A 24,377-nucleotide genomic window follows, 5' to 3' on the forward strand; every position below is an offset into this window, starting at 1 on the left:
AGGGGGCGCTGTGGCGTCCCGGCGCGGAGGGCGGGCGCCGGAAGCAGCCCGGGACCGGCCGCTCATGGCGGCGCCTGCGGCTCGGCCGCTACCTGCGTGAGGCGGTCGCCTCCTCCTCCTCCTCCTCCTTCTCCTCCTCCCCCCCGCCGGAGCCGCTCCCGCCGCCATGACCGAGGAGCCGTACGAGAAGTTCCTGGCCCCCGAGGAGCCCTGCCCGCTGCTCTCCCACCAGCACCCGCCGCGGGGCGGCAGCTTGAGCCTGAGCGAGGAGGGCTGCCTGGACGTCAGCGACTTCGGCTGCCAGCTCTCCTCCTGCCACCGCACCGACCCGCTGCACCGCTTCCACTCCAACAGGTCCGCCCGCCGCCCGCCCGGCGGACCGAGGCGGCTGGGCCGCGGCGGCTCGGTGATGCCGCCCGAGGGGGGCCGGGGCGGGCGGGCGGCGCGGGGCTGAGGCGGCCGGAGCGCGGCGGCGGCTGCCGCCCCTCGCCGGGGACCCGTCGGGCTGCCCCGGAGCTCCCGGAGCAGGAGGGCCGCGCTTCCCTCCCCCGCTCCCCGGCCTGGTACCGGCCTGGGTACGACCGGGGTACGCCCCAGCTTGGGGTACGCTTCCCCTGGGCAGGGCTGAGCATGGGCTTAGTCTGGTTTTGGCTAATAATATTACAATTGATAATCAGCGTGAGCTCGGTCGCTTTTTAAAATGCATTTGTTCCGTTCCGAATTTCTTAAAATGCAGTTTTGAGCGCTGTAGGATGGGCAACCAGTGAGTGGTGTGCTTTTAATTATTATAAGCAGGCCTGGCGTGGACACCAAGCAAACCTGCAGAGGTTCAGAATGAGTCAGGAGGCTTGGTGACTGCACTGATTCCTGCAGAAACATTTCCATCCCATGCTACTAATTAAGGGCAAATTATTCTGTCTGTAATTTGCAGAAAAGGTCTAGTCTAAAAATGCAAATGCAGGTCTACGAAGAAATTCCTGTTGTGCTTATAAAATCAAAACCAAACAGTCCTGCTTACCTAAGAACCTAATTCTGCTACTATTTATGCATAGTATTAAACTTGAATATACCAGTAGCTTTTTTTGAGAACAATTTGTGAGATTTCAGTCTTGAACTTATGTGTGGATAGTTTTAGTTCCTGTTCCAGAGTTGCAAGATACTTTTACTGGCTATTAGTGTTTCTACTACACCATAATGAAGAGTGAATAATAAGGTAATCTTTCAATTGAATTTGTATGAAATCATGGAAATTACGCTTTAAAAGTGTCATTCACAAGGGTAAGCTCTTAATTATAGATTCTTAAATGATTCAGCGTGAAGAGCCTTGATCAAATGGAATACCCTTTCATGATCTAGTTCTTACATCGTAAGACCCAATTGTGACATGAACAGTAAGATGTATTCATAGCATATCTGTAAGATGTGTGGTATTCACCAAATCTGCATTTAATTCATTTTGTATGTTTATTTTTTTATTGCCTGTCACTTCCTGAGTGTGTTATTCAGGCTTGCTCATTTTATAAACCCAGGTTTGTAACGCAGGCATCTTGAGTGGGTATTTCGCTGCTTTGGGCAAGGATGTGCCCTGTCTTGCACTGATTAAGCCATTGCAGAGGCACGGCTCAATCTGTGGTGTTCGCATAAGGCTTTCTCTTTTTTAAAGTTATGAGTAATTTTAATGTAGTTCCCACTTCTTGTTAATCCAGTTCACCCCGGCGAGTACAGCAGGCCTCCCTGAGTATGAGAAGGCGAGGGCTGACTGCCTGTACCTGCAGTGATACTGCATACCTGGAGTATCTGTGCGTCCTTGGTTGGCGGTAGAGCCCCCGTGCCTCATCCTGTGTTTTGATGAGTCTGGAAACTTTGTCCACCCTATCTTTCCTTTCATCAATATTTCACGAATACTGAAACTGTAGTACTGTTCAAAAGCATGCTGTGTCACCATGCTCATATTCTATTCTATACTGATTGATTGCCCTGCCCACAAAAGTCTGTACCAGTAAAACATCGCACGTGTATAAGGGATGCAGAAAGGGAGGGCGGGCAGGCAAGATCTCCTGAATCTGCTAAAAGAAAAGTTTTTGAAATGTCTTTAATATTGGATAAAACCACTGCTGGCCGAATAGATGTGGGAGTGAATTAATCACACACATGTTTAGCCAACCTGGTATGCAGCTTAAATAACGACGGTGAGGACCAGCCTTTCTGGGTGATGGCATTGCTCAGCTCTTGCAGTTGGATAGCAGAATGTTTTTCGAGTTAGCCAGGCTGAAGTGGATAGGCTGATGGAACAGGAGATGATAGCATGGGTTTGTGTGGTGAATTTTAGAAGCCCTTTTCAAATTGTTTTGGCCATATTGCAGTGCTGTGCTGACTCATAGTTGTCTCAACCTACTTTTCACCAATATGTAAAATAAATCCAGATATGGAGACTGATTTCATGAGCTTGTTAAACTCTGGCTTGTTGTCATTAGAGTAAAAAACCTCTTCTGTGAAGTTTGAGTCCTCAATTGTTTTCCTTTAGCAACAGCACTAACTAGCTTTTTAAATGAAATTATGAGGGGGGAAAAAAAGTGTTTAGTTTTGCAGTGGTAGCATTTTCACACAGGTAGTTTTCCCATCTTGTGCTGTCTCTTTTCAACAGTGTGTCCAATGTTTTTGGCATTCAAAGTTGAAAATAGTGAATAGTGGAGCCTTGGGTGTATCCATAATGTGTTTCCTTATTAAGCCTTAGTTTTGTGGGGGATTATCAACCTAGAATTTCTTTTTGACTCCTGTTTGTCCTGAAGTAGAATTGATTTACTACTCAGTTTTGCTTATTTCAATTTACATGGAAGTTTAAATGTTCTAACGTACTGGAAATTATATTTTTAGGTCAGTGTATTTAAAAAAACAACCAATGAAAAAAAAAGACAATTTACACTCTACAGGAATCATGGCTCTGGGGTGGAAAGTGTTAATATATTAAAATAAAGGTGTAATTATACTAACTGTATATGGATTTTTGCCTTGCCATTTTTAACTTTGAATTCCCTTTGGTGTTGTTTATGGACCTTTAAAAATATTTTAAAACAGAATACTTCAATTTACATAATTATAACTTATTTCAGTAAAATCAATGTATAATGTTACTGGCAAGCAAAGTGGAGATAGTTTTCTGAGACTTAAAAGAACTGAGCGTTTTTCAGGACACATGATGCCAATATGTTTGCTGCTTTCTATTTATTTTGTCCTGTTTTGCAGGTGGAACTTGACGTCTTGTGGAACCAGTGTAGCCAGCTCAGAGTGCAGTGAGGAGCTGTTCTCATCGGTTTCAGTTGGTGATCAAGATGACTGTTACTCTCTATTGGATGACCAGGAGTTCACCTCTTTTGATTTGTTCCCCGAGGGTAGTGTCTGCAGTGACGTCTCTTCTTCTATCAGCACATACTGGGATTGGTCAGACAGTGAGTTTGAATGGCAGGTAAACTAGTTCCACTCTAAGCATAAAATTTTGTATAGACTATTAAGTGCTGGGTTTAGCTTTAATTGAAAAGTTCTCAGCGTTTGTTTCTTGGTAACTACTGAATGTAAGAGCAGATATCTGAATCTTCAGCCATAGAGATGTTCGTTCCATTTTATTCCAGCGTTCTTAATCTGGAGGAGAGACCGAAGGTCAGCTCTTCAAAGAGGGATGCTTACATATTATGGTAGCTTGATTTTAGTGACCAACATGTGTCTTGTAGCCATGAGCTTAGATCCTTTGTACAGAGGATCTGCCCTGCTAATGAAATCTGGTTATAGATGTCTGCTTCCAGTGATTTGGTTGTATTAAATCTTCCTCTGGAATGGAGCTGGCACCTAGGTAAAGTGTAGAAGCTCTTGCCATAGCCTATTTCCATCTTTTTTTTCTGTGCAGTAAGAGTACAGAGCTCACTTTGTCTCACCAGGATGGGAAAAGTGTGAAGGTGAATCACGTCCTCCTTTTTACTAGTCTGTGTTGGATGCAGTCCTGGTCAGGTATCTCTAGTTTGTGGAGGTCTTTGTTCATCAGTTTTTCAATTGTTACATGCAAATCTTTTTGTATGTTATAGACTTAAATTGACTTTTTATATTATAGACTTAAATCAATTGTGAATGTATACATAACTTTGAAACAGGAAATGTGGTTCTTCAGAATATACTAGGAATACTTTTAAATTTCATCATAAAGCTTAGTCAAAGCACGTCCAGAGTCTTCTAAATGCAGTATAAGGACTGAAAACACTGATTTCAAGAAAGTGCAAATCCTGTTCCAGAAGATGCAAATGAATTTAAGATAACATGGACTGAGATTAGCTCTGAATGTCTTACTGTTTTAGTCTAACTGCTAGTCTCTATGTATATTGTATCACAGAAGTTACAGTTGTAGGAACAACTCAGATTGGATCCCAAAGATTCAGAGCTTCATTGAGTTGTGAAATTTTAATTGCCTGATAGACTTGGCGATTGTTTTGAAAAGAAGCAATTTCCTGTGTCTTAGTTAGCTGACAGCATGTTTGATTAGTAACTAGCTTTTTTCTTTTTACTATTCTTTGTTTTTTAAAACAAGCATTTCTTAAGAGACACACTGGATTGGACTTGTAGAATTTTGGAAAGACTTTTTTATAGCTCTTTATGCTGTTATCTGGCAGAATCTGAGCATGAGTAATCCAACTCTCACACTTTAACTGGAAGCGCATTCAGAAATTACACGTCAGTTGTATAAATGAAGCTAGCTAAAGTTCTGCAGTTGCTTCCAGGGAAATGACAGTGATTTTAATTGAATTGTCTTGTGTAATTATGGGGTGTGGTATAAATTACAAACCTACTTTGAAATTATCTTCCTTAAACTAGACTTATGCTTTAAAATGGGAGGTTTAGATTTAGGTTTGGATTGTAATGGACAATTTACACTGATAGAGAAGGGAAGTAGTTGAAATGCCACATCATTCTGCTGTTTTCTTAAATGCAATTTTTTAAAAAGAGGATTGATAAGTAGAGAATACGTGAATTGAGTCTGCTGCACTTGCTGTTTGTTAGAAGATTCAAAGGAGTACTGCAGGGTTATGAGTAATTATTAACAAGTTGTTAGAGTACATAGCGTAAGCGACGCTTTGCTAATTTGATGGTATGTTTTGAATTGTTAATAGTGTTAAAATTACTTTAAATCTGCCTACTGTATTCTAAGGCTTTGTTCTTTCTCTTGCATGTTACAAGTTGCCTGGCAGCGACATTACAAGTGGGAGTGATGTACTTTCTGATGTTATACCTAGTATTCCGAGCTCTCCTTGTCTGCTTCCGAAAAAGAAAAACAAGCATAGGAATCTTGATGAACTTCCATGGAGTGCAATGACAAATGATGAACAGGTGAAACTGACTTTTTTTCCTATGTGAGAACTGTAATACACAGAAGAACTTTCAAGTAGTGCCACATCTTAAAGGACGTGCTGATTGCTGTAGGTGTAAATGTTGACCTGTGCAGTACTACTTGATTCTTGAAACTAAATCTTCTTGTCTTCTGCATCTGTAGTAGGCAGTTTGATGCATACTTAGGTTTTCACTGTGAGTTTTTAAGAATACTCAATGAGGCTAGAATCACAGGAAATGTGAAATTTAAGCACGCCTTGTTCTGTTGGTCCTTCCTTTTTTCTGTCACTCGTTTAGAATCAATAATACTTTAAAATGACCTGTCTTTCTTTGGGTCCTAGGTTGAATATATTGAATATTTGAGTCGCAAAGTCAGTACAGAGATGGGCCTTCGAGAGCAACTTGATATTATTAAAATTATTGATCCTACTGCTCAGATCTCGCCTACAGATAGTGAGTTCATTATTGAATTGAACTGTCTCACAGACGAAAAATTGAAACAGGTGAGTTAAGGTTTGTACATATGACTTTGGGGTTTCAGCATCTGATACATCTTGCAAAATCTCTTAAGGAGCTGTGATCAATTTTTATACATAATCATTAGATATAGGGAGATACACTAGAGCACAATATTGTCAATGAGGGAAAATAGAGTTCAAAAGCATATTGTATGCATTAAACCTTTATATGAAAGACTGTGGTTATATATTCTCAATCTGCGTTAAGCCTAAGCTGGTGTGTGCGTAATGAATTACGCTGTGGGCCCAGTACTACTTATGACAAAGCCTATTCCACTTCATGACCATCAACTGGTTGAGGATCTTCATTTGCTCACAGAATGTAAACTAGCATTTAAAACTTCAAAGGACTGGAATTCATTGGGGAAGATCATAAGTTTCATGTAAAAAGGGATATAGAAAAATGTGTTTCAAAAATGTTACGAAATACAAATTATAACAAAAAAGGGTACCTGATTAGTGTGGTAGATACATGCTGCTGTCGTCTTGTCTTTGTTCTGTTGTGATGTGTTGTTGGGAAAAGATGCAGTATCCAAACAAGCTGGACTCCTCAGTGTTACTCTGTATTTGTGATTATGATGAAGGTAAAGGTTGAAAATGGAAAACGTTCACTGCTCTTATGGGCTTGGCCTATTTCATTTTTCAAACATTTTATAAGTATCATCTTAAAGCAGAAGAGTACTACTTTCCTTGCAGCCACTTTTGTTTGAGTATACCTAGCAAAATAAAGGGTTTTGATAGATTAGGTAAAAAACTTAGTTCAGTTGAACTTGACTGGTATTCCTGTTTGGTGTTATAATACCTTACTGTTATGTAGTAGAAAACTTGGGGGGCGGGAGAGGGGAAAAAAAACCCAAAACTTGTTACTTAGTTGTCTTCCTTCCGTAATGAAGTTTAATATTAACTTAGTTCTTAGTTAAATTCTCTTGATGACTGCCAGATAGCTTGGGATTTAAGCAGCCACAGCAAAATGTTTTAGAAGACTAACTGAACTGATCCAATAACTTCATCATTATTAATAGGCAAGTTGTGTTTTTTCCATGAAAGGAGTATCTCAGTACAGTATTTATCAGGCTTTAGTAATTCTGCTGCCTCTGTTCTAAAGGTGAGAAACTATATCAAGGAACACGGACCTCGTCAACGGTCTGCAAGGGAAAGCTGGAAGAGGAGTAGCTACAGTTGTGCAAGTACCAGTGGTGTGAGCGGTGCCAGTGCCAGCAGCAGCAGTGCCAGCATGGTCAGCTCAGCAAGCAGCAGTGGTTCTAGCGTTGCTAACTCCGCTTCAAACTCAAGTGCCAACATGAGTCGAGCGCACAGTGATAGTAATTTGTCTACAAGTGCTGCAGAAAGAATCCGGGATTCAAAAGTAAAGTTTCTAATTATGTACACGTGTATTAAGCTGTCTGACTTGTTAAGGTGTGATCTTAACTGGGATATTTGTACTGAAGGAGCATGGTTAGTAGCTGAGAATCTGCTGAAGTTGTCTAGCTAAACCAATGCTGACTGTTTCCTCTGACATGACCATGAGGAACTTAAACTTGTGCTCTTCCCATGACTTTTTCTAAGTGAAAGCCTGAGGTTTCTATGTAGTAGATCTTCTCAATACTTTCGTTTAGATTAAGGTGAGCGGGGGTTGAATAAGAGCTTATGCATCTAACTTACTTCCTTGAATGAACACACAGTTTTACCAAAAAAAAACTTATTCAAGATTGATCAACCTAATCTAGGCATAATTTCTGCATAGTAAAGACTGTCTTGGTTGTGGTTTTTTCCCAACTAGAAGTTTCATCAGGCTTTTTGAATCTTCTTCAGTTTATTCTTCCAACATGTCTCATGAGATTACTTGGTGAGGAGTGACCTACTGAAGCGTGTTTTCACTTAAAGTAGTACTGTGGCACTTGTCCTGTCTCTCTAATTTCAATTTCAAGTGTGGAGGAGAGGAGGAGTTCCTGCTTGCTCTTCAATATCTCAGGTTATTATAAGACTGTAACATTTCCCCTGCAATAAAGATTCTTCTGATCAAAGACTCATCTACGCAACATCACAGGGCGATGTTGTGCCTCATAACTCGGGCATGGTCAACGGTCTTGATATTTTAATATTGGATATGATTTTGGATTAATATTTGCACCACCTCTGAGAATTCATTTTAGTTATTTTTCAGAGCAGATGTTATTTTAGAGGTTAACTTATATTTGCCAGCTTTAAAGGTGGTTTCTAATCTGCAGAACAAAATCTTACTTTTTGTCTCTTCTGTATTTTGACAGAAACGTTCCAAGCAACGGAAACTACAGCAAAAGGCCTTACGCAAGAGACAGCTGAAAGAACAGAGACAAGCTCGTAAGGAAAGACTGAGTGGATTATTTCTTAATGAAGAAGTGCTCTCTTTAAAAGTGACTGAGGAGGACCATGAAGGAGATGTGGATGTTTTAATGTGACAGGGGTGAATTCATCAGTGTTCTTTCTAAGCCTTAAATGTATTATCCTTATTGTTTACATATATTTCTTGACCAAATTTTGATTAGTGTTAACAGTATAAACCAGATCTTTTCTCAAGTGTAATTTTGGTAAGAAGGTCTAAGTATTGAGTAACTTCAGCTTTTTGAGACTAATTTTGCAACAAATACTTCAGAAACTTAACTGACTTCTGAAAAGCTGCTGAATAGATGCAATTTTAAGGAAACTTGAACTTGACAAACATGCCAACTTACTTGCAAGACACAAGTCTAGGGGTGCTTTTGGATGACACTAAGCATGCATTACTATGCTTCAGCTTTTTTGGTTTTTTCCCACTTGGAGTTAATGTTGCACTTGGCTTGTTCGTCTTCCTTTCCCATTATTAGGCAGGTTGTTTAGCATGAGGAAAAAATCTTTAGTTTTATAGGCCTTTCTTCAGTCTTGCTCTTGGATCGTACAAAATCAAAGTACTGTGATAAATCCTTTTCTAGAAGTTGCTATTTGACTCAAACTACACAGAAAACAAGAAGCAGGACTTCTAATGCAGGGAATCTGTAACACAAATAATGCCTAATAATGTAGTTCTTTAGGAAGCAATTAGAATTAAAAAAAACAACTTGCAAGCTTAGTCTTCAGAAAGTTATTTTGCTGCTCAGTATCTTATAGTATGATTGTGACTAATGGTTGACCAGTACATACCTAGTATTGCTATGAAAAGATTCAAATAAAACCGTCTTTATGCATTGAAAGTACACTAATCTGCAATTAAGTTGTCTAGGACACTACTTACAATAGTTAAAAATGCTACTGGAAACAGAAGTGCAAACAAGTGGCACACAACTTTGGTGGCTTTTTTCCCCAGAAGCGTATCTGAATAGATTCATGTTGTTGGCAAGAGAACTTAATTAATGCAGCTGTGCTTTTTAATTGTATGTTTAGCTGAGGATGTGTCTTCTGCGTGGGTTGTTACATCATTACATGTTTCAGAATTCTCCTTTTGTTGTCTGCCTGCTTTTGAAATTTCTCTTGCTAAGAAAACGAGGAGAAATTGTGGCTTTCAGGTAGGGAGGTTTGTAGCAGTCTGTGACAATCTGTAAGGTGACTTTTGTCTTTATCTTGGAACTACTTGTTACAGAACTCCTTCCCCCCACAGCTGAGATAAAAATGATACTTCTAAACTTCAACATGAAACTTAAAAGATTATAAAAATATTCTCTAGTTCTGAGTTTAGGAGGTAATTTGTCATTATCTTGATGCTTCATTACTTTCATTTTGCTCTTGTGAATTAAGGAGTTTGGCAGTTTAGTGTGGCCACAGGTGCCTGTAATTGCAGGATATAGCCCAATCCTGCAGAATTGCATGATCAACTTTATATAGGACTACTCACATTCATTTTGCATGTCCTGCACAGATATATTAGCCCTGACAGCTGAAGTGGCATTCCTTGTAGCCTCAAAATAAACTGACCAGTATATCTGAACAATGGCCTCTGAAAGGGCTTCAAGAAGAAATAGATGAGGTCCATAGTCAAACTAGGGTGTGTGAACTCTTACTGCTGCTAGACAACAGGTACCCAGACTTGGCCATTGCCATTGCCTGATTAAAAGCTAGGTAGTGTTATTTCAGACTCGAGTGTTAGCTATCCCATATGGCCAGTTATTTCACCACTAACCAGAAGTGACTGTTACCTGTCAGTATTTGCTTGCAGTGCAAGTGCTGGTTGAGGACTCCCTTCCTCCTGTAGAAACAATACCAAAAGTTTCTTAACAGTATACAAGTTACTGAGAATTTAGATTGACTTAACTCTGGAGCTTCTTTTAAATATCTTGGATGGAAGAAAAAATCGAATTGTTGTCAATTCAGCTAATTTCAGGGTGCAGTTGTTGAACTCTTGCAATTTACCATGGCTGTAATGGATGAATTCATCATGAAACGTTTCACTGTGTGTGCACTGTCACAGTTAAGTACAACCTTTTTTTTCTGCAGTGACTTTGAAACCTGAATTTTTTTTTTTCTGAAGAAAAATGCATACTTAATACTGTAAAGAATTGAGACTCTGAAATGAATTGTAAGGAAGGTGCAATATCTCAGCATGGTGCAGCATGAAAGTGTGTCACTTTATTCTGTTTCAGCAGCTCTTCAGAGTTTAAAATCCCTCGGGCTTTGTTGAGAGAAGACCCCCTCATTTTGATGAGGTACAGTTCTTTTTGGTCACCTGTCTACTAGCTTCCAGAGATCATGAAATGAAGGAGGATAGTATTTCCATCTTGATCTTAGTGTGAGCATGTAAGTAGAATTTAATCCGAGTGACTAGATGGGTCCAGTTGCTCATCTGTTCCGTTGGATGAAAAGGTCCTGGGTGCCACAGTAGCTGATTGTGGTATGTCATCTCCAGCTGGGTACTTCAGTCACTTGTGTGACAGTTAAAAACAATAGAAGAGAGTGGATTTCCAGGGGTTCCATGGTAATAATTTATAGCGCTGCAATCTTGTAGTCCCAGGATGCTTATAACATAAGAATACAAAACTCTGAATGCTCTGCTAAGAATGCAGAGTAACATCTTGCTTACCTGAATGTTGTCTTTGCCGAGTACTTGGCATCTCATAGAATCAGGCCTGAAGTAGCTGTGGGATTTGAGAGTTCTCAATACTTCTACATGTTTGGGTCTTTTCCCCTTTTCTTTTCACATCTTTCTTTGAACTAATGACACACTGGTTTCGTGGAGGGGGGAGGTGTTTTTGTCAGATTCTTGTCTTTCCCTGCAATATGCTGTGTTCTTACCCAGGGAAGTGGTTGAGTCCCCATCCCTGGAGGTATTTAAAAGACATGTAGATATGGTGCTTAGGGACATGGTTTAGTGGTGGACTTGGCAGTGTTACGTTTATGGTTGGACTTGGTGATCTTAAAGGTCTTTTCCAACATAAATGATTCTATGAATTTGTATTGGATACCCGTGGCATTAGTCAAACAGCTGGAATTTTAGTTAAACCTGGTCTTGCTGATTCGAGTGTTGGCCATTGTGGCTACCTCTTTGTTTTACAGGAAGTTATCTACAGATTATCAGGTTCAGATAGATAAAGAAGAGTAACAGACCGCTAAAATCATGCGGTCTTATTAGTGCTTTCTCAAAAAAGAATCGAGTCTCTGCTTTTTATTCATAGATAAAAAATGTCAAGCTTAAAAGCAAAATAGAGACAAACAGGAAAAAGCTCATAGCTGTATGGCTCCATGGTACTGAAGCTGTATATCTAGGTGCTTTGTACCCACTGTAATATGAATGTAATCAATTTAGACTCTGTAACATTAATGGTTTGCTTCCATGGTAACTTTTTCTCTAAAAAGGCTTAGAAGGAGCACTAAAAGTCTGATTGCAATAGGACTGTAAACAATAGAGAACATTCTTTTCTAATATGATTTTAAATATAAGGAAGAAAGCTAGCTGCCTGACAAACCTGTCTAATTTTTGTGTGTGTACCTAATGTCATCCTTTGTCTCTAAGATATTATCTATTTTTCTTTATCTGGGAAATGGATTAAAAGATGGTTATAGTATGCTCAGCATGGGGTGCTTACTAAGAGGAGCAAGAAAAGTCTTTGCAGGACTTTCCGGGGCTTAACTTTTAGTTCTCATATTGTGGTTTGAAACCTGTGAAGATCATTCTCTGGGGAAAAAACAAACCAACCAACCTGCTTGAACTTATTCATATGCATTTATATCAGAGTGCATATACAATATAGAAACATAAAAATGGCAATATTTACTGTTCATCTATGCTGAATGGCCTGAAGCCATTTCTTTTCTCCTAACACTCTTTCAGCTTTGAAATCTGTTGATGCATTGGTCTATAAATATTAATAAACCTAACTATTTTGGGGGGCTCTTGAAGTTCATTCTTATAAGCCAGATTTTCATGGTGAATGTTGTTAGATTTGTTGGTTTAATGTTCTTTAGCTTACTGATCTTGCAGTTCTTGGGCATAGAAAACACAACATGCAATTTTCCATTTAAGAATTGCAAAGATAGTTTATTAATCTGCTAAGGGCAAATCCTAGTAATATTCAAAGCTTGTCTATTTTGACGATTAACTCTTGATTAATCATTGCATTCTCTCATCTGGCTAACTTTAAAGCATTTCCAAATTACAAATATATTCTTCAATTAAAAAAAAAATTGTAATGTTGAAGCCTTGAATATAGTTCATAACCAAAGCAAAGAGAAAGTGGGGTTTTGTGATTTTTTTTTTTTTTTTTTCTTTTTTGGGGGAGAGATGGGGGTATAGATTAGAGTATATGGTACTGCTTAAATTGAGGTGTTTTTTTTCCCCAGGTTCTCTGCTAATTCTATTGCTAAAATGCACTTTTGTATAGAAAACTGTCCTCTGTACATTCTGTATCTACTTTCCACAATGTTTATAGAGATTTTTCTGAAGTTGCAAAGGATTTACTGAAAGCTGCAATGCTGGTGACTGATGCTGTTGACTTCAAGTTTTCATTGTATTTGAAAATAGTTATGTGCATATTGAAATACAGGTTGGAATTAAAATTGATGACATAGCAAAGATATTCTGATGAAACTGTGGTATCTTTTGGCAGGGGGATTCATATATAGGAATTGCATACTCACTGTTCAAGCAGGAAGTACAAATAAAGTGGCACATGTTAACTGTTCTTTGTGGCAGAAAGTAAACCAGTCCCTCCTTGACTAGTGTGGGTTGTTATCCACAAAATCTCATCAGAACTGTTTATAGGAAAACAATTATTCGTTGTGAATGATATAACCCAAGATCTTGTACTGAAAGCTGTCTGTCCCTAGTTTTGATTTCTGTGCCAGAGGACTTTTTATATATATGCTATATACTATATAGCTGTGGGCATAGGAAGTCTAATCACTTTTGTTGCCAGCAATAACTCTGAATCTTCTTCTGCTGTCACCCTTGGTACCCGTAGCCATCAAACCACCACCTATCCTGTGACGCATAAAATCCCTAATAGGACTTAAAAGCTGACAACCTACCATGCTCCTACAGTTCATCGTGCAGGCACCTGCGTGTCACTGTTGTAAATCCAGATCTCATTTGCTACAGCAGAAGCGGGTATTCTTGGGGATTCCAGAAGTTGCAGTGGTGCACACCAAGACACGCAGCACCAGCAAGGACACGGCAGTGGCAATGACTTTGCAATCACCAGTGTCTGAGTAGGCTACAGTGAGGACATTTGCCAGCCTGTATATTCTGTGTTGTCGCTGAACCAGATTTACCTTCTGCGATATTGAAGTTTCAAGTGTAATATTATGAAAATTCCTTTTTCCCTTTGGAATCCAGCAGAAAAATCCTGAAAACCTGAGAAGAGAATAGCTGGCATAAGGATGTATTCCTCAGTGTTCAGAAAGTCTTCTGCAGCATCTCAGGGATCTAAACTGCCTTGTTCATCCCAGCTCATCAAACGCTTACGGAAATTGATTCTCATCAAACACATACAGAAGTTAGAATTGACCAAATTTTACCATCCCAGCCTGTTCTGTAGATATTGAGGGATGGAGAGGGACAGGTGAAGGCAGAAACATTGCATGTCACAGCAAGTCCTGTCAAACTGTCAGAGGCCTTTAATTGTTGTGGAGTCTGCGACTGGGAGGCTGCCGAATGTAACTGCAGAAGCTACTGCTCTTGTGTTGCTTTGCCTTCACTTTGTGTTTTTTTGTCTGTTTTCACCCAAAGGTCAGTGACAGTGCAGAGTGTTTTGCAGCAAAACAAATGAAAATGTTGCCAAAGCCCTTGACCTGTTGTGGTGGTCGCCTGTAGTAAGGACTTGCTGCTCCCTGGGTAGCACCTAGAAGCTGCAGGGAAGCCGATGCTTACGCTTTCTGAATCACAGGATCTCAGCGAGCTGGTCTGCTTTGCTTTGGACTTCTGAACTTTCCCAGTAACTCCTGTTGCAGCAGTTCATTACAGAAGTAACGGTTGCACGGATGAGTTGTTACAGCCCCTGGCATACAGGTGCGTATCTGTCAGGTGAGGTCATATGGTCACAACTAACTGCATGTTACGGATCTTCTACTATCCCTCCTTAAACATTGCTTCATTTCTTTCTCAAGTGTATCAAGTTTCACTGCAATGAGAAAGTCTCATTTGATGGCCAAACACTATTTGGGCACAAGCTGAACCAAAATTTCCACACCGGTAAAACAAATCGATAAACTTCCTTTACTAAATTGATAGGGCAATATGGCATTGGCTATGACCTTGCTGTCTTCAGACATCTCTTACTACTGGCCTGAACCGTACACTTGATCCAAATATTTCCCAGTACAGAAATTGTTACGATTTGGTTTCCTGAGATCCTTTGTATGTGCTCCTAAGTATCCTGTGTCCTAGTGGATAGAAAACATTTTTTTTTTTTTCACCTCCTTCCAGAACATTAATCTCTTGTAAATGGTTTCTCTGGTGCTGAGATTGAATTTAAGTTCAAATTCACGTTTCTCATCATGTAGACCACATTCCTGAGGCTTAAGCATGGTAATTCATCTTGGCTGTAGAGTCTTTCTAATGCTACTTCAGTTGAAGGACCTGCTGTACTGCTACAAAGTTTCTCGAAGAAAGAAGGTTTATTGCTGTAGGTGAATTTGAGAGTTTGACCACCAATTTGCTGTGATTTTAACGAAGGGAAGTCACTCATCCATGCATATTGCCACCAGAGGGAGCACGGTAGTCATCTGACTCGCCTTTGTGACTACAGCTGCCAACCTTGCTTTGCTACAAACACTTCCCTTTATTCTGTTGTATCCTATTAAAAAAATATTAGGGGGATTTGGTTCTCCTCTTCTGCGGTTTTTGAAGGAGGAATGTGTCTGTCGAGAGTTAGTTTTACAATAATAACATTTCCAGTGACTAAGGAAAAAAATGGCTTTTTCTGTTGGTGGTGATTTCTAATTCCTGCCTGGTACTGCTTATTACAATTGAAAGATGGAAGTATATTCCGGTTTAGGGTTAACTTCTGTATGCATACTGTATTGCTGCTTTAAATTCCCTGGTCTCTAGTTCAAATTCAGCCTTCCTCGATGTGGGCTGAGAATTTTGTGGTTGAAAATATTAGGGGATGATAGAAAACAAGCTGTCAGCTTTTAATGCACGAAGTCTCATAATGTAGATACCTGTCTGTCCCTGGAAGGCAGGGAGAGAAGATGTAGCTTGACTGCCTTTATTTTTTGAATAATAACTTCTGAATACGGCTTTGGGGTTTCCTTTGGAACCATGGAAAATACTGCTTCAACAGGAGCTGTTCTGTAGTTAAGTTGTTTTTCCTCTCTACTTGTCTGGCAATTACTGTTACCTTTAAAAAAGTTTACTAATGGCTATTATAACCACAGAGAACATGTGAGGAGTTCTCCCTGGAATCTCGGGTTCATTCTCGGAAGTCAAGCTTTTAATGGTCCTGTGCAGCATTAGGAAGGCTTTGAGCACTCATATGCGATTGTGCAGATACGCTAGTGACTCAGCCTCTTCTATCTCTGTGTCAGCAGCTGTCATAAAAACAAAATGCAAAAGGAAATACGAGTTCTAGTTATCAGGTGAAATACTTATTTAGACAAATCTTTGCTCAGCATATGGCTTATAAGGTCTTTGGTTTAAAATTGTCACATTACTATAGTAGAGAGATACTTAGGTTCAGCTGGGAAACGGCTGTTGGCAGGCCTTGAGCATGCTGGCTGGTTGCAGGGTGATCTGGGGCAGCTTGCTGGAAACGGCGTGTCTGGTCCTTGCATCAGCCATGCTCCCTTAAGAAAAAGCAGTATCTCCTCAGTTCTGAGGTCTTTTCACTGAAGCATCATCATGCAAATCCTATGACCCAGCAACATTCACCATCACAGTATACTGGGCTGCTGTTTCTTCAGCGTTGGGAGAACTGGTGTCATTGGCCTAAAACTTGTGAAATCCTGGACTTCATAAGCACGTGCACTGTCTTCCTCCTGATTGCTACAGCATGGCCTTGCAAGAAGATGGGATGCTTCCAATCATATCGGTTGGTTAAATATTGCCACCTGAGTTTAATGAGCTCCATTATACCGGTATATCATCAAAACGTAAGCTGCCTGATGCCCAGCAGCAGTGTGCTGCTTCTGCCTTGGGAGAGTTGAGGTGGCTTGGTGCTCAAACGCACTTTTCCTTTGAAAATGGGGAACTGATCTGAAGGGTTGTTGGTTCCGCTGTGACCACGGTGTAAAGTTTCTTGCAAATGCTTTGCTTATTCCTTCTTACTGATGGCTTGTAAATGGGGAAAAATACAGAGAAAATGGTCTGAAAGCTGCGGTGCCAAGTTCAAAATAGCACTTTAATGTCTGTATGGATGCCTGCCTGTAACGTGGCTCCTGTGAAGGTACGCTTCCTACTCGGGCTCTCAGTAGCAGATTCTTAAGTCATTAATTCTAGGATATCTCCCCTAGGGAAAATGTGTACCCAAATAATCTTGAAAGGAGGGAGTAAAGTTTTAAATTACGACTGCAGAGTAAAGAGCTTTAAAATGTGACATACAGCTGTTAATGTCTACATAGCTCTCTTGTTTTTCTTGTCACCTAATTCCTGTCTATACTTCCTGAAAACAGTAAGTAGCAAGCACAACACGGCAGTTCCTCATAGGAGCTGCTGAAAAGGTATTTTTCATTCATTGTAGACCCTCCTAGTTATTTAGGTAATTCTCATTTCTTGGTATTTGTTTCCATTCTTAGTTTAAAGGCAGTTGATTTAGTCCTTGCTTTCTTTGTTCAGTGTAGAAATAAATAATTAGTGACAGGCTTTTGTTTCACCTTCCATTGTGCAAAGGAGGAGCAAAGGAAGAGCTGAGGCAAGTTCATTTTAATAGCTGGTCAATTTTCACGTATGGACAGCTTCTTTCAGACATAGTTTAGATCACTTTGTCTCCTGCATTCAAAAGGTATCTAAAGGTGTAATGCATCAGTTACTATCTTGAGGAGCACTGGAAGTAAGCAAGAACTGTTAATGACAGGTGTAGTCTTTGAGCAATAAATGCCCCACCTGCCGGACAGTTTTGTGCATGTCCAAAGATCTCATACTTGACCTTTTTCCTAAGCCAGAGCACAGTAGCCTGTTCGCTACCTGGCTGGTACTTTCTGGCAAGAGCAGTGTGAGCTGCTTAGCAGTTACTGTAGATTATTTTTGCTTAGGATCTCGTAACTCTAGGACGGTTCTGCTTGGCAACTGCTCTCTGCCTTGCTAGAGCATAGGCCAGCCTGGGGACCTTGCCACCACATCCCTTCATTAACACTGCTACATTGTGGAGAATCTAACTGTGGTCTCAGTGTAAACCTTGTGTTTTCCAGATGGCTATGTGATTCTTAGTATTACAAATACCGCTGAGCAGAGCAAAAACATTGTGTGTGTGTGTGTTAGGCAGGTCTAAAAACTTGTGCATTATGGTGCTGACTTTCACCATGCAGTCACGAGTATATTTATTATACTCAGCTAATGACACCCTTCTGAAAGCGTAATTGAACACTAAAGTTGATCAAATTGTCATGTATTTATTTAATGTTCTTTGAATCATATTTGATATTCAGCCAGCTCTGCTTTGAAATAGTCCCTGTCTGGCAGTACAGAGATCCAGGGCCTATCATGTCTAGGACTGGCACAATCTTTTGCCCTGGAAAATTACCCTTTGCAGGCTGGAAATGATCACTCCAGAAACAATTTATATTGACAGATTAGGCAGGCAGATAAAGACATGTGCGTGAGTCTATGCGAGTATTTAATTTCATTAAATTCAAGGTGAGAAAAAAAGCATTATGGTGCTAGCAAGCCTTTATGAAGTTTGAGAGAATATATTTTTTTCTGCTTAATATTTAAACAAGGTCAATTTATTTACCAGATAGAAAGTATTCACAGTGTGTGTATGACTTATAAACATGTTGCTTAACAAATCCATGCACTTCCTCCTGAAACAATTTAGATCATAAAATTGTTTGTAGAAGTTACAAATGTTAGTCAAGTGAAAATGAAGCAGTCTAAAATCTTAGTACAAACCCATTTGTGGACTGATAAACCCATTTGCAGACTGATAAAATGAGTGTCATTTATGGTCTAGATACCTTATTGGCATATGTATTAAAATTCTGGTATATGTCTAGTTTTCTTAGTATTGCATTAGCTGTAATTTCTATGTAATGCTTCAATTCATTTATATATTTGCACAACACACTATCAGATAAAAAAGTGCCAAAATGTGTATAAGGAGGTCATCACTTTAGCTTAATTGCGCACAAATTTCCTGCAGACTCTGATGCCTAAGACCAATAACGAGACTGCTACAGCTAGAATAAACGCATTAGCCTATAAATTTAGAGCTTCTACCTGCTTTGCAAAGGGAGAATCATCTCTAAATGAGCCTAGTAACATTGATTTGTGATTAATCATTTTACTTAGTGACTCATCTATGATCACAGTACAACAAAAATGTCATGTTTGCTTAGTGGCATTAACTCCATTTATCTTCTCTGCATTCGGAGAATTGCCTTGTTGTCAATGTGGGACTGGGAATACAGCTGAACAGTACTGTTGTTAAAGGACTTATCATGTCAGTTTACCTAAAGCAGAGTATAGACAAAAAAGAAAAAAAAAATATTTTTTTTTTGGTAACCATTCCCTTCCTTGAAACTTTGTTATTCTACTTGATCAAGCCAAACCGTTTGCAGTAAGGATCTTGCATCTGCAAAACAAAACTAATTTAACTTTGAAAATCAGTATTATTCTAGTTGCTTCTGAATTTTTCTTTTTAAGGCCATCTCTGCAAGTTAACAAGTACTCTTAACTCTACTTTTGAGACTATTTTGCTTTACATTTTGCAGAGTAAACCCAACCCTTGCTCACTATTAGAATACTTGGCTTTGCCATGTTAGCACTACGTTTCTAGTTGGATGCCATCAGAATGGTTTTCTAAAAATGCACTGCTAAAGAGTGTTTATGGAAAGTGATAGTCATTGTCTCTAAGAAAACTTTTCTTAATTGCTTTATGTTAAGAAACAGTAAACCCTTGCAGCACCCCCTCCCCAAAGAAGAAAAAAAGTCTAAAAGGAGCTATACTGTTCTTTGCTAAGACTTACATTGCTCAAGAACAGGAATCAACATGTTAGGATTTTTTTTTTTTTTTTTTTTTTTTTTTAGTAGCATCCCTTATTCAACGTTATAATGGCGAGGATCTGCCTCCCTGGTCCAGCAAGCAGAGCGCTAGGCCTGGAAAGGAGATGCCTAACGTCTCATAGCTCGTGTCTTGTTCTTTTGCTCTGTCTCTTGGCAGCGCGCTTTGTTGCTATTCCTCTTTACTATTCAGCTGTTGGTTGAAAGTGAAGCTTCTTTCTTCAGACTTCTCTCTACTGCACTCGGCATTGCAGCACCGCAATCTTAACCAGGGCCTCTGCTCGTTACCAAAAGTAAAGACTGAAGACGAAGGTGAGTCGTACTTGTACCATGCTTCAGAATAATAGAAATGCCCGCTGTGAACATGCCTGGAGAAGGATGGGCGTGTTAAGAGTACAAAACGTTGTAAAGGTTTCCCAGTGAAACAAAACTTAGAGTTGGATGGTTGGTGCTATGATAATTGGATATTTTGTTTCGTGACAGAAATCCAAAAAGGCTTTGCGGGGGTAAATATGCCCTGATTAGGTAGTACGGATGATTATTCCAATATTGGGGAAATACCTGTATGGTCTATAATTAAGCTGTTTTTGCACCATGTCGTAGAGCAGGCAGAAGGCACCGTATAATTCATGTTTTCTGACATGTAAGAAATATCAAAATGAAATAACAGCTTGCATAATGTAGGGCAGTACTGAAAACAAAAAAATATAATTACTCACTAGACAAAGACTGTTGATTTTGTTTGGGACTCTAGAGAGACCATCTTAGCAAAACAAAACATAGGCAGAGCAAGCCACCTCTGTAACTGAAGGCTGAAAAAAGGTGACATTACAAACACTGATATAGCTAGTTGCTATCTTATCCAAAATGGTATTTTTGCTGATCTGTGTATATTGTGAAGGTGATAAAAGGATTCATATTGAGTATCAGATCTGAGAAAGGAAAAAAAACAACCCCCAGAGGAAACTTTGGTTTAAAGAGCAATATGTACAACCAGAAGGGTTGTACGCATGTCCTGTATTGCCTACTCAGTGTCTAGAAAGTCTGAGTTGGATCTCTGTACCAGGAAATTACTTTTAAAAAACCATTAATACTTGCATGCAGGCATAAATATAGCTGGCCTCTGGTTATGGATTTAGAGGGTATACGTTCAGGGTTTCTTGTGATTATGGAAGCTGAAAGTTGTCTTTAAAGGAAGAGATGCAGTCCTGCAATTTCATAATGGCATCAGTGAAGCTTTAATAAAAACACTACCTACAGTGAATGCTTGCAACCTTGGATAATACATCTAGAGAAGGGCATATCGGTGTGATAAAATTTGAATTTAAAAAAGAATCAAGGACTCGTTGCTGCTTTTGCGGTAGTGTTGGGTTTTTTTCTTTAACTTTACAGCTGAGACTGCCTGCCTCTGTGCAGTTTAGTGATGATCAATGTGAACATGCTGGAACTGTTTACATGAAGTAAGCTGAATCATTCAACCTAATATTCATTTGTTTGACTAAAGCCTCTTTAGAGCCACTTGTGATCTGATGACTAACGTGGCACAAAGATGCTAATGCTCATTGTATACATAAATCATTAACTACTTAATTTGGATTTGGAAACCTGAGGCAACAGAATGCTCCATGGAGAAGCAGCTATATTTATCTCTCTCCATCCTGAACCACCTGTCTCCAGAGACCTGGAATGCATTAGAAAAATGAATGTAATGACTGAACTAAATCTAGGTCCTCTGTTCCAGAAGAAAACAACAGGTTTTACAAGCAGAAAAGCATGGATATCTAGGATCTGTTCTGCTGAGACAGGAAAAATGAACTTAAGTAGGAAGATCTAGTAATCTAGACAGATTTTTTTTTCAGTACTGCCAGGAAAGTAAGTAAAAGTTAAGAAGAATCTGAGGCCAGCTTTTTTTTTTTTTTAGATATTTTTGGGGGTGGTCTAGGTAAGAGTGCTTGTGGAAGAGAAGGAGGAGTTTTGGTCCCTGTTTAACTCCATACAGTAGGATTTGATGCTTGAAAGCCAGACCTGAAAGCCCCACCTCAGCAATATTTCAGCCCATTCCTGAAGGCATATTTAACGACATTTCTTTAGTGAAGTGTGTTGACGCTGGTGAGGGAAGCGTCTCTTCCAAACCGATAAGCTCCCCTAGCTAGGTGCACGTGATGGGAAGAACTTCCTGCCGTTCAGAGCCGACTTTTCCTCTTCTTGCCACTGTTATCTTGTTCCTTACCCATGGTTATTTATTAAAGAGCTGTGAACCACTGACTGAAATACCATAAAGAATATTATTGATATTGGAGCCTAATGGAACATGTGCAAGGGATTCCGTCTTTGTGCTGGTGCAGGGCAATAAACTTTAAACTTGATAAAGGGAAGTTTTGAGATGAGTTAAATTTTTAGATATAAATGGGCAGTGAGAGAGAGAAGCATTTCTTAATGATGTCAGTGAAAGAACTCCATCCTCTGAAGCTTTTCTTTATCTTGTGTTACTTAAATAGGGTTAGGTGGGTGTATTTAAGTATGTTGCATACATGGAGCACCAAAGCTGCTTCTGTACCAAGGCTGGTTGATCCTGTGTTCGTTCCTGCAGGTCCAGAGGCGTAACTGCCCCAGTTCATAGAAGGGAAAACTGAAGATGCTGTGAGCTCACCAGGACCCTGCCACACGTTGAGCAGAATGGGAAGCAGGACCCTCCAACCTTCTTCCTGACTCATTTATCTATTCCTTCTTTAATACTACAGTACTACCAGATTGGACCTTTTCTTCTTCATTTGAGTTGTTAATTTGATCCTCTTGTGTAAAGAGTATGGTAAACGAGAATCTACTGACATGTTGCCAGTCTTTTTTTATTTGAGCCGTGTTGTCACTCTGTTAACAATGAGCGTGACTGTTTCAGGAACAAGTATTTTGTTTGGTATTTCAGTAGGATGTTGTTTAACTGAATGCAAAGCTCTGTCCACCAAATCTGAACGGTTCTATTTAGCAAAGCAGACATTTTAAAAATATTTTGTTTTAAACATCAGGTGGACTCAATCATTCTTAGAGAAGCATGACTTAAATATTTAATGACAGCTTATCTTAAAGTGTTTGATCTGTCCTAGATAAAATGTTTGCTTCATCTTTAAATATATAGCATCTAACCCCTACTCTTTTAGTTCTTTATGGTAATATAAATTTGGAAAAGTGATATGCAAAAAAAATACAGTGTTGGAGGGCAAACAGGAATTATCACATGCTTCAGAGAAATCAAAATCACTTCAATATAAGGATTTTAGCAATGTGCTCTTATTTAGCTTAAAAGCTGGAAAGTTAAGTTTAAGGGGCAAGTCAGTATTCTCACAAGGACTTGTTTTACTTCATGTTATAAAACTTGGAGATTACTCGTCAGCTACATTAGGTTTTAAAGTCTGTTTTTACAGTGAAGGATATATAGACTTTGGAAGAAATAGTTCTTTTTCAGGGATAGCATTTTAATTTTATTTCAAATATTGTGTGAAGAAAGCTCCAAAGAATTTAGTACAATAAACCATTGCTATGTTCAAGACAGTAATATAAGGGGGTTTTTTTGTTTGTTTTTTACAGTTGCTAATAGCAACTGTTGTGGCGAACATAAGTACAGCAATTTAAAAGGACACTGTGGTAATGTGAATTTCTTCAAGTAGTTAAATACTAATGTCTTTCACCACAACATCAATGTCAGCTCTGCTCCCAGTCAAAAAGCAAAGGACAAATGAACTTAGCATTTTTATTTGCTTTTCTTGAATGGAAGGGTTTTCAGAAAAGTGACAGTAGTCAGTCTAGTCTGTAATTTTAACTTGATTTATTTGAATTAGTGAAATCTTCAGCAAATACATCTCGGTATGCTTCTTAAATATTTCCCTAGAGAGATTAAACATCCATTTACTTTAACTCCACCAGTGCTCACAGACTTTAATTGCGGTGCCTGGCAAACTTCTCGAGAAAGGAGAAGGGAAGAAAGAGGAAGAGAAGGTCACTCACGTATGGAGCTGTTGCGCTGAGCGGGAGCAGTGGCCAGCGCACTTCAAGCACTCATCTGAATGCCAGGCAAGTGTGTTCGTAGCAGGAAGCGTAGCCGAATCATTTACACTACAGATTTCTTTTGTGTGTGTGTTGATCAGGAGGGGTATTTGTCTAGTGCTAAAGAACTTGCCTTTCTGTGTGGTTCCCAGCTACTTGCTGTATCTGTGTGCCTGTAAGAGTGGCTGCGTTCATGTCATTCACTTGAACCTATGTTTGGGGTGACTGGTTAACAGGAAGAATGTTTAAAGCAAAACACTAGATAGGACTCCCATGCATAGTGTCAGTGCAGCGCAGATCTGTCAGGAGAGCCCAGCAATAAAACTGACCGATCGTCAATGTATACATCCTTGAGGTGGAGTTCTACCCATGTTAAAATTGATGCCAACAGTGTAGTTGATTTTAGCCTTGGGTTTATTTGCTCTTTGCTGCCAGTAACCATGGTATGGCATGCATGTTCTTAAAGAAGAATTGTGTGCTGTTGCCTTAGCTTGAGGCTTTATTGCAAAGGCTATGGAAGTTGTCAACAGAATTTTTCCTACCCTCAGCAAGGTCTGGACTTGGCAGTGTCAAAATGGAAATAAAAGGCCCGTGCCCTGTCCTCCTCCTCCATCTCTGCAGAATCCCCTGCTAGCTCTCTTTAAGCCATCCCGGTTGAAATGGCAGAGACAAGTGCAAGTAACCTCCTCCACCCCTGGCATCTCTGCCCTCACAAAGATAATCCCACTGGAGAAATGTCCTGGATTGACCCAGAAGTGTTTGCCAGAGTTCACCTTTAATTCTTTGTTTCCTGCCATCGCTGCTTCTGTTGTCGCAGGAGTTCACCCTTTAAAGAAGTGGTATCCTGGCTTCCTGGG

At 39.7% G+C, this 24,377-nt stretch overlaps 1 protein-coding gene and 1 long non-coding RNA gene across 2 annotated transcripts; both read left to right on the forward strand.

Annotated features, from left to right (window-relative positions):
* Positions 1–45: 45 nt before the first annotated feature.
* Positions 46–12,904, forward strand: FAM199X (family with sequence similarity 199, X-linked). Its single transcript, XM_087748634.1, has 6 exons — positions 46–354; positions 3,244–3,463; positions 5,218–5,367; positions 5,709–5,870; positions 6,991–7,251; positions 8,153–12,904. Exons 1-6 carry the CDS (start codon positions 167–169, stop codon positions 8,321–8,323), a joined length of 1,152 nt encoding a protein of 383 aa, XP_087604760.1. The 5' UTR covers positions 46–166; the 3' UTR covers positions 8,324–12,904.
* A 6,697-nt stretch (positions 12,905–19,601) lies between these two features.
* LOC148056673 (uncharacterized) lies at positions 19,602–23,542 on the forward strand. Its single transcript, XR_015702601.1, has 3 exons — positions 19,602–19,794; positions 22,073–22,291; positions 23,401–23,542. It is a non-coding gene; the product is annotated as an uncharacterized LOC148056673 (long non-coding RNA).
* Positions 23,543–24,377: the final 835 nt, after the last annotated feature.

Source organism: Nipponia nippon, unplaced genomic scaffold (genome assembly GCF_047370975.1).
Source record: "Nipponia nippon isolate SJK-2023a ecotype South Korea unplaced genomic scaffold, ASM4737097v1 scaffold_12, whole genome shotgun sequence".
NCBI lineage: Eukaryota > Metazoa > Chordata > Aves > Pelecaniformes > Threskiornithidae > Nipponia > Nipponia nippon.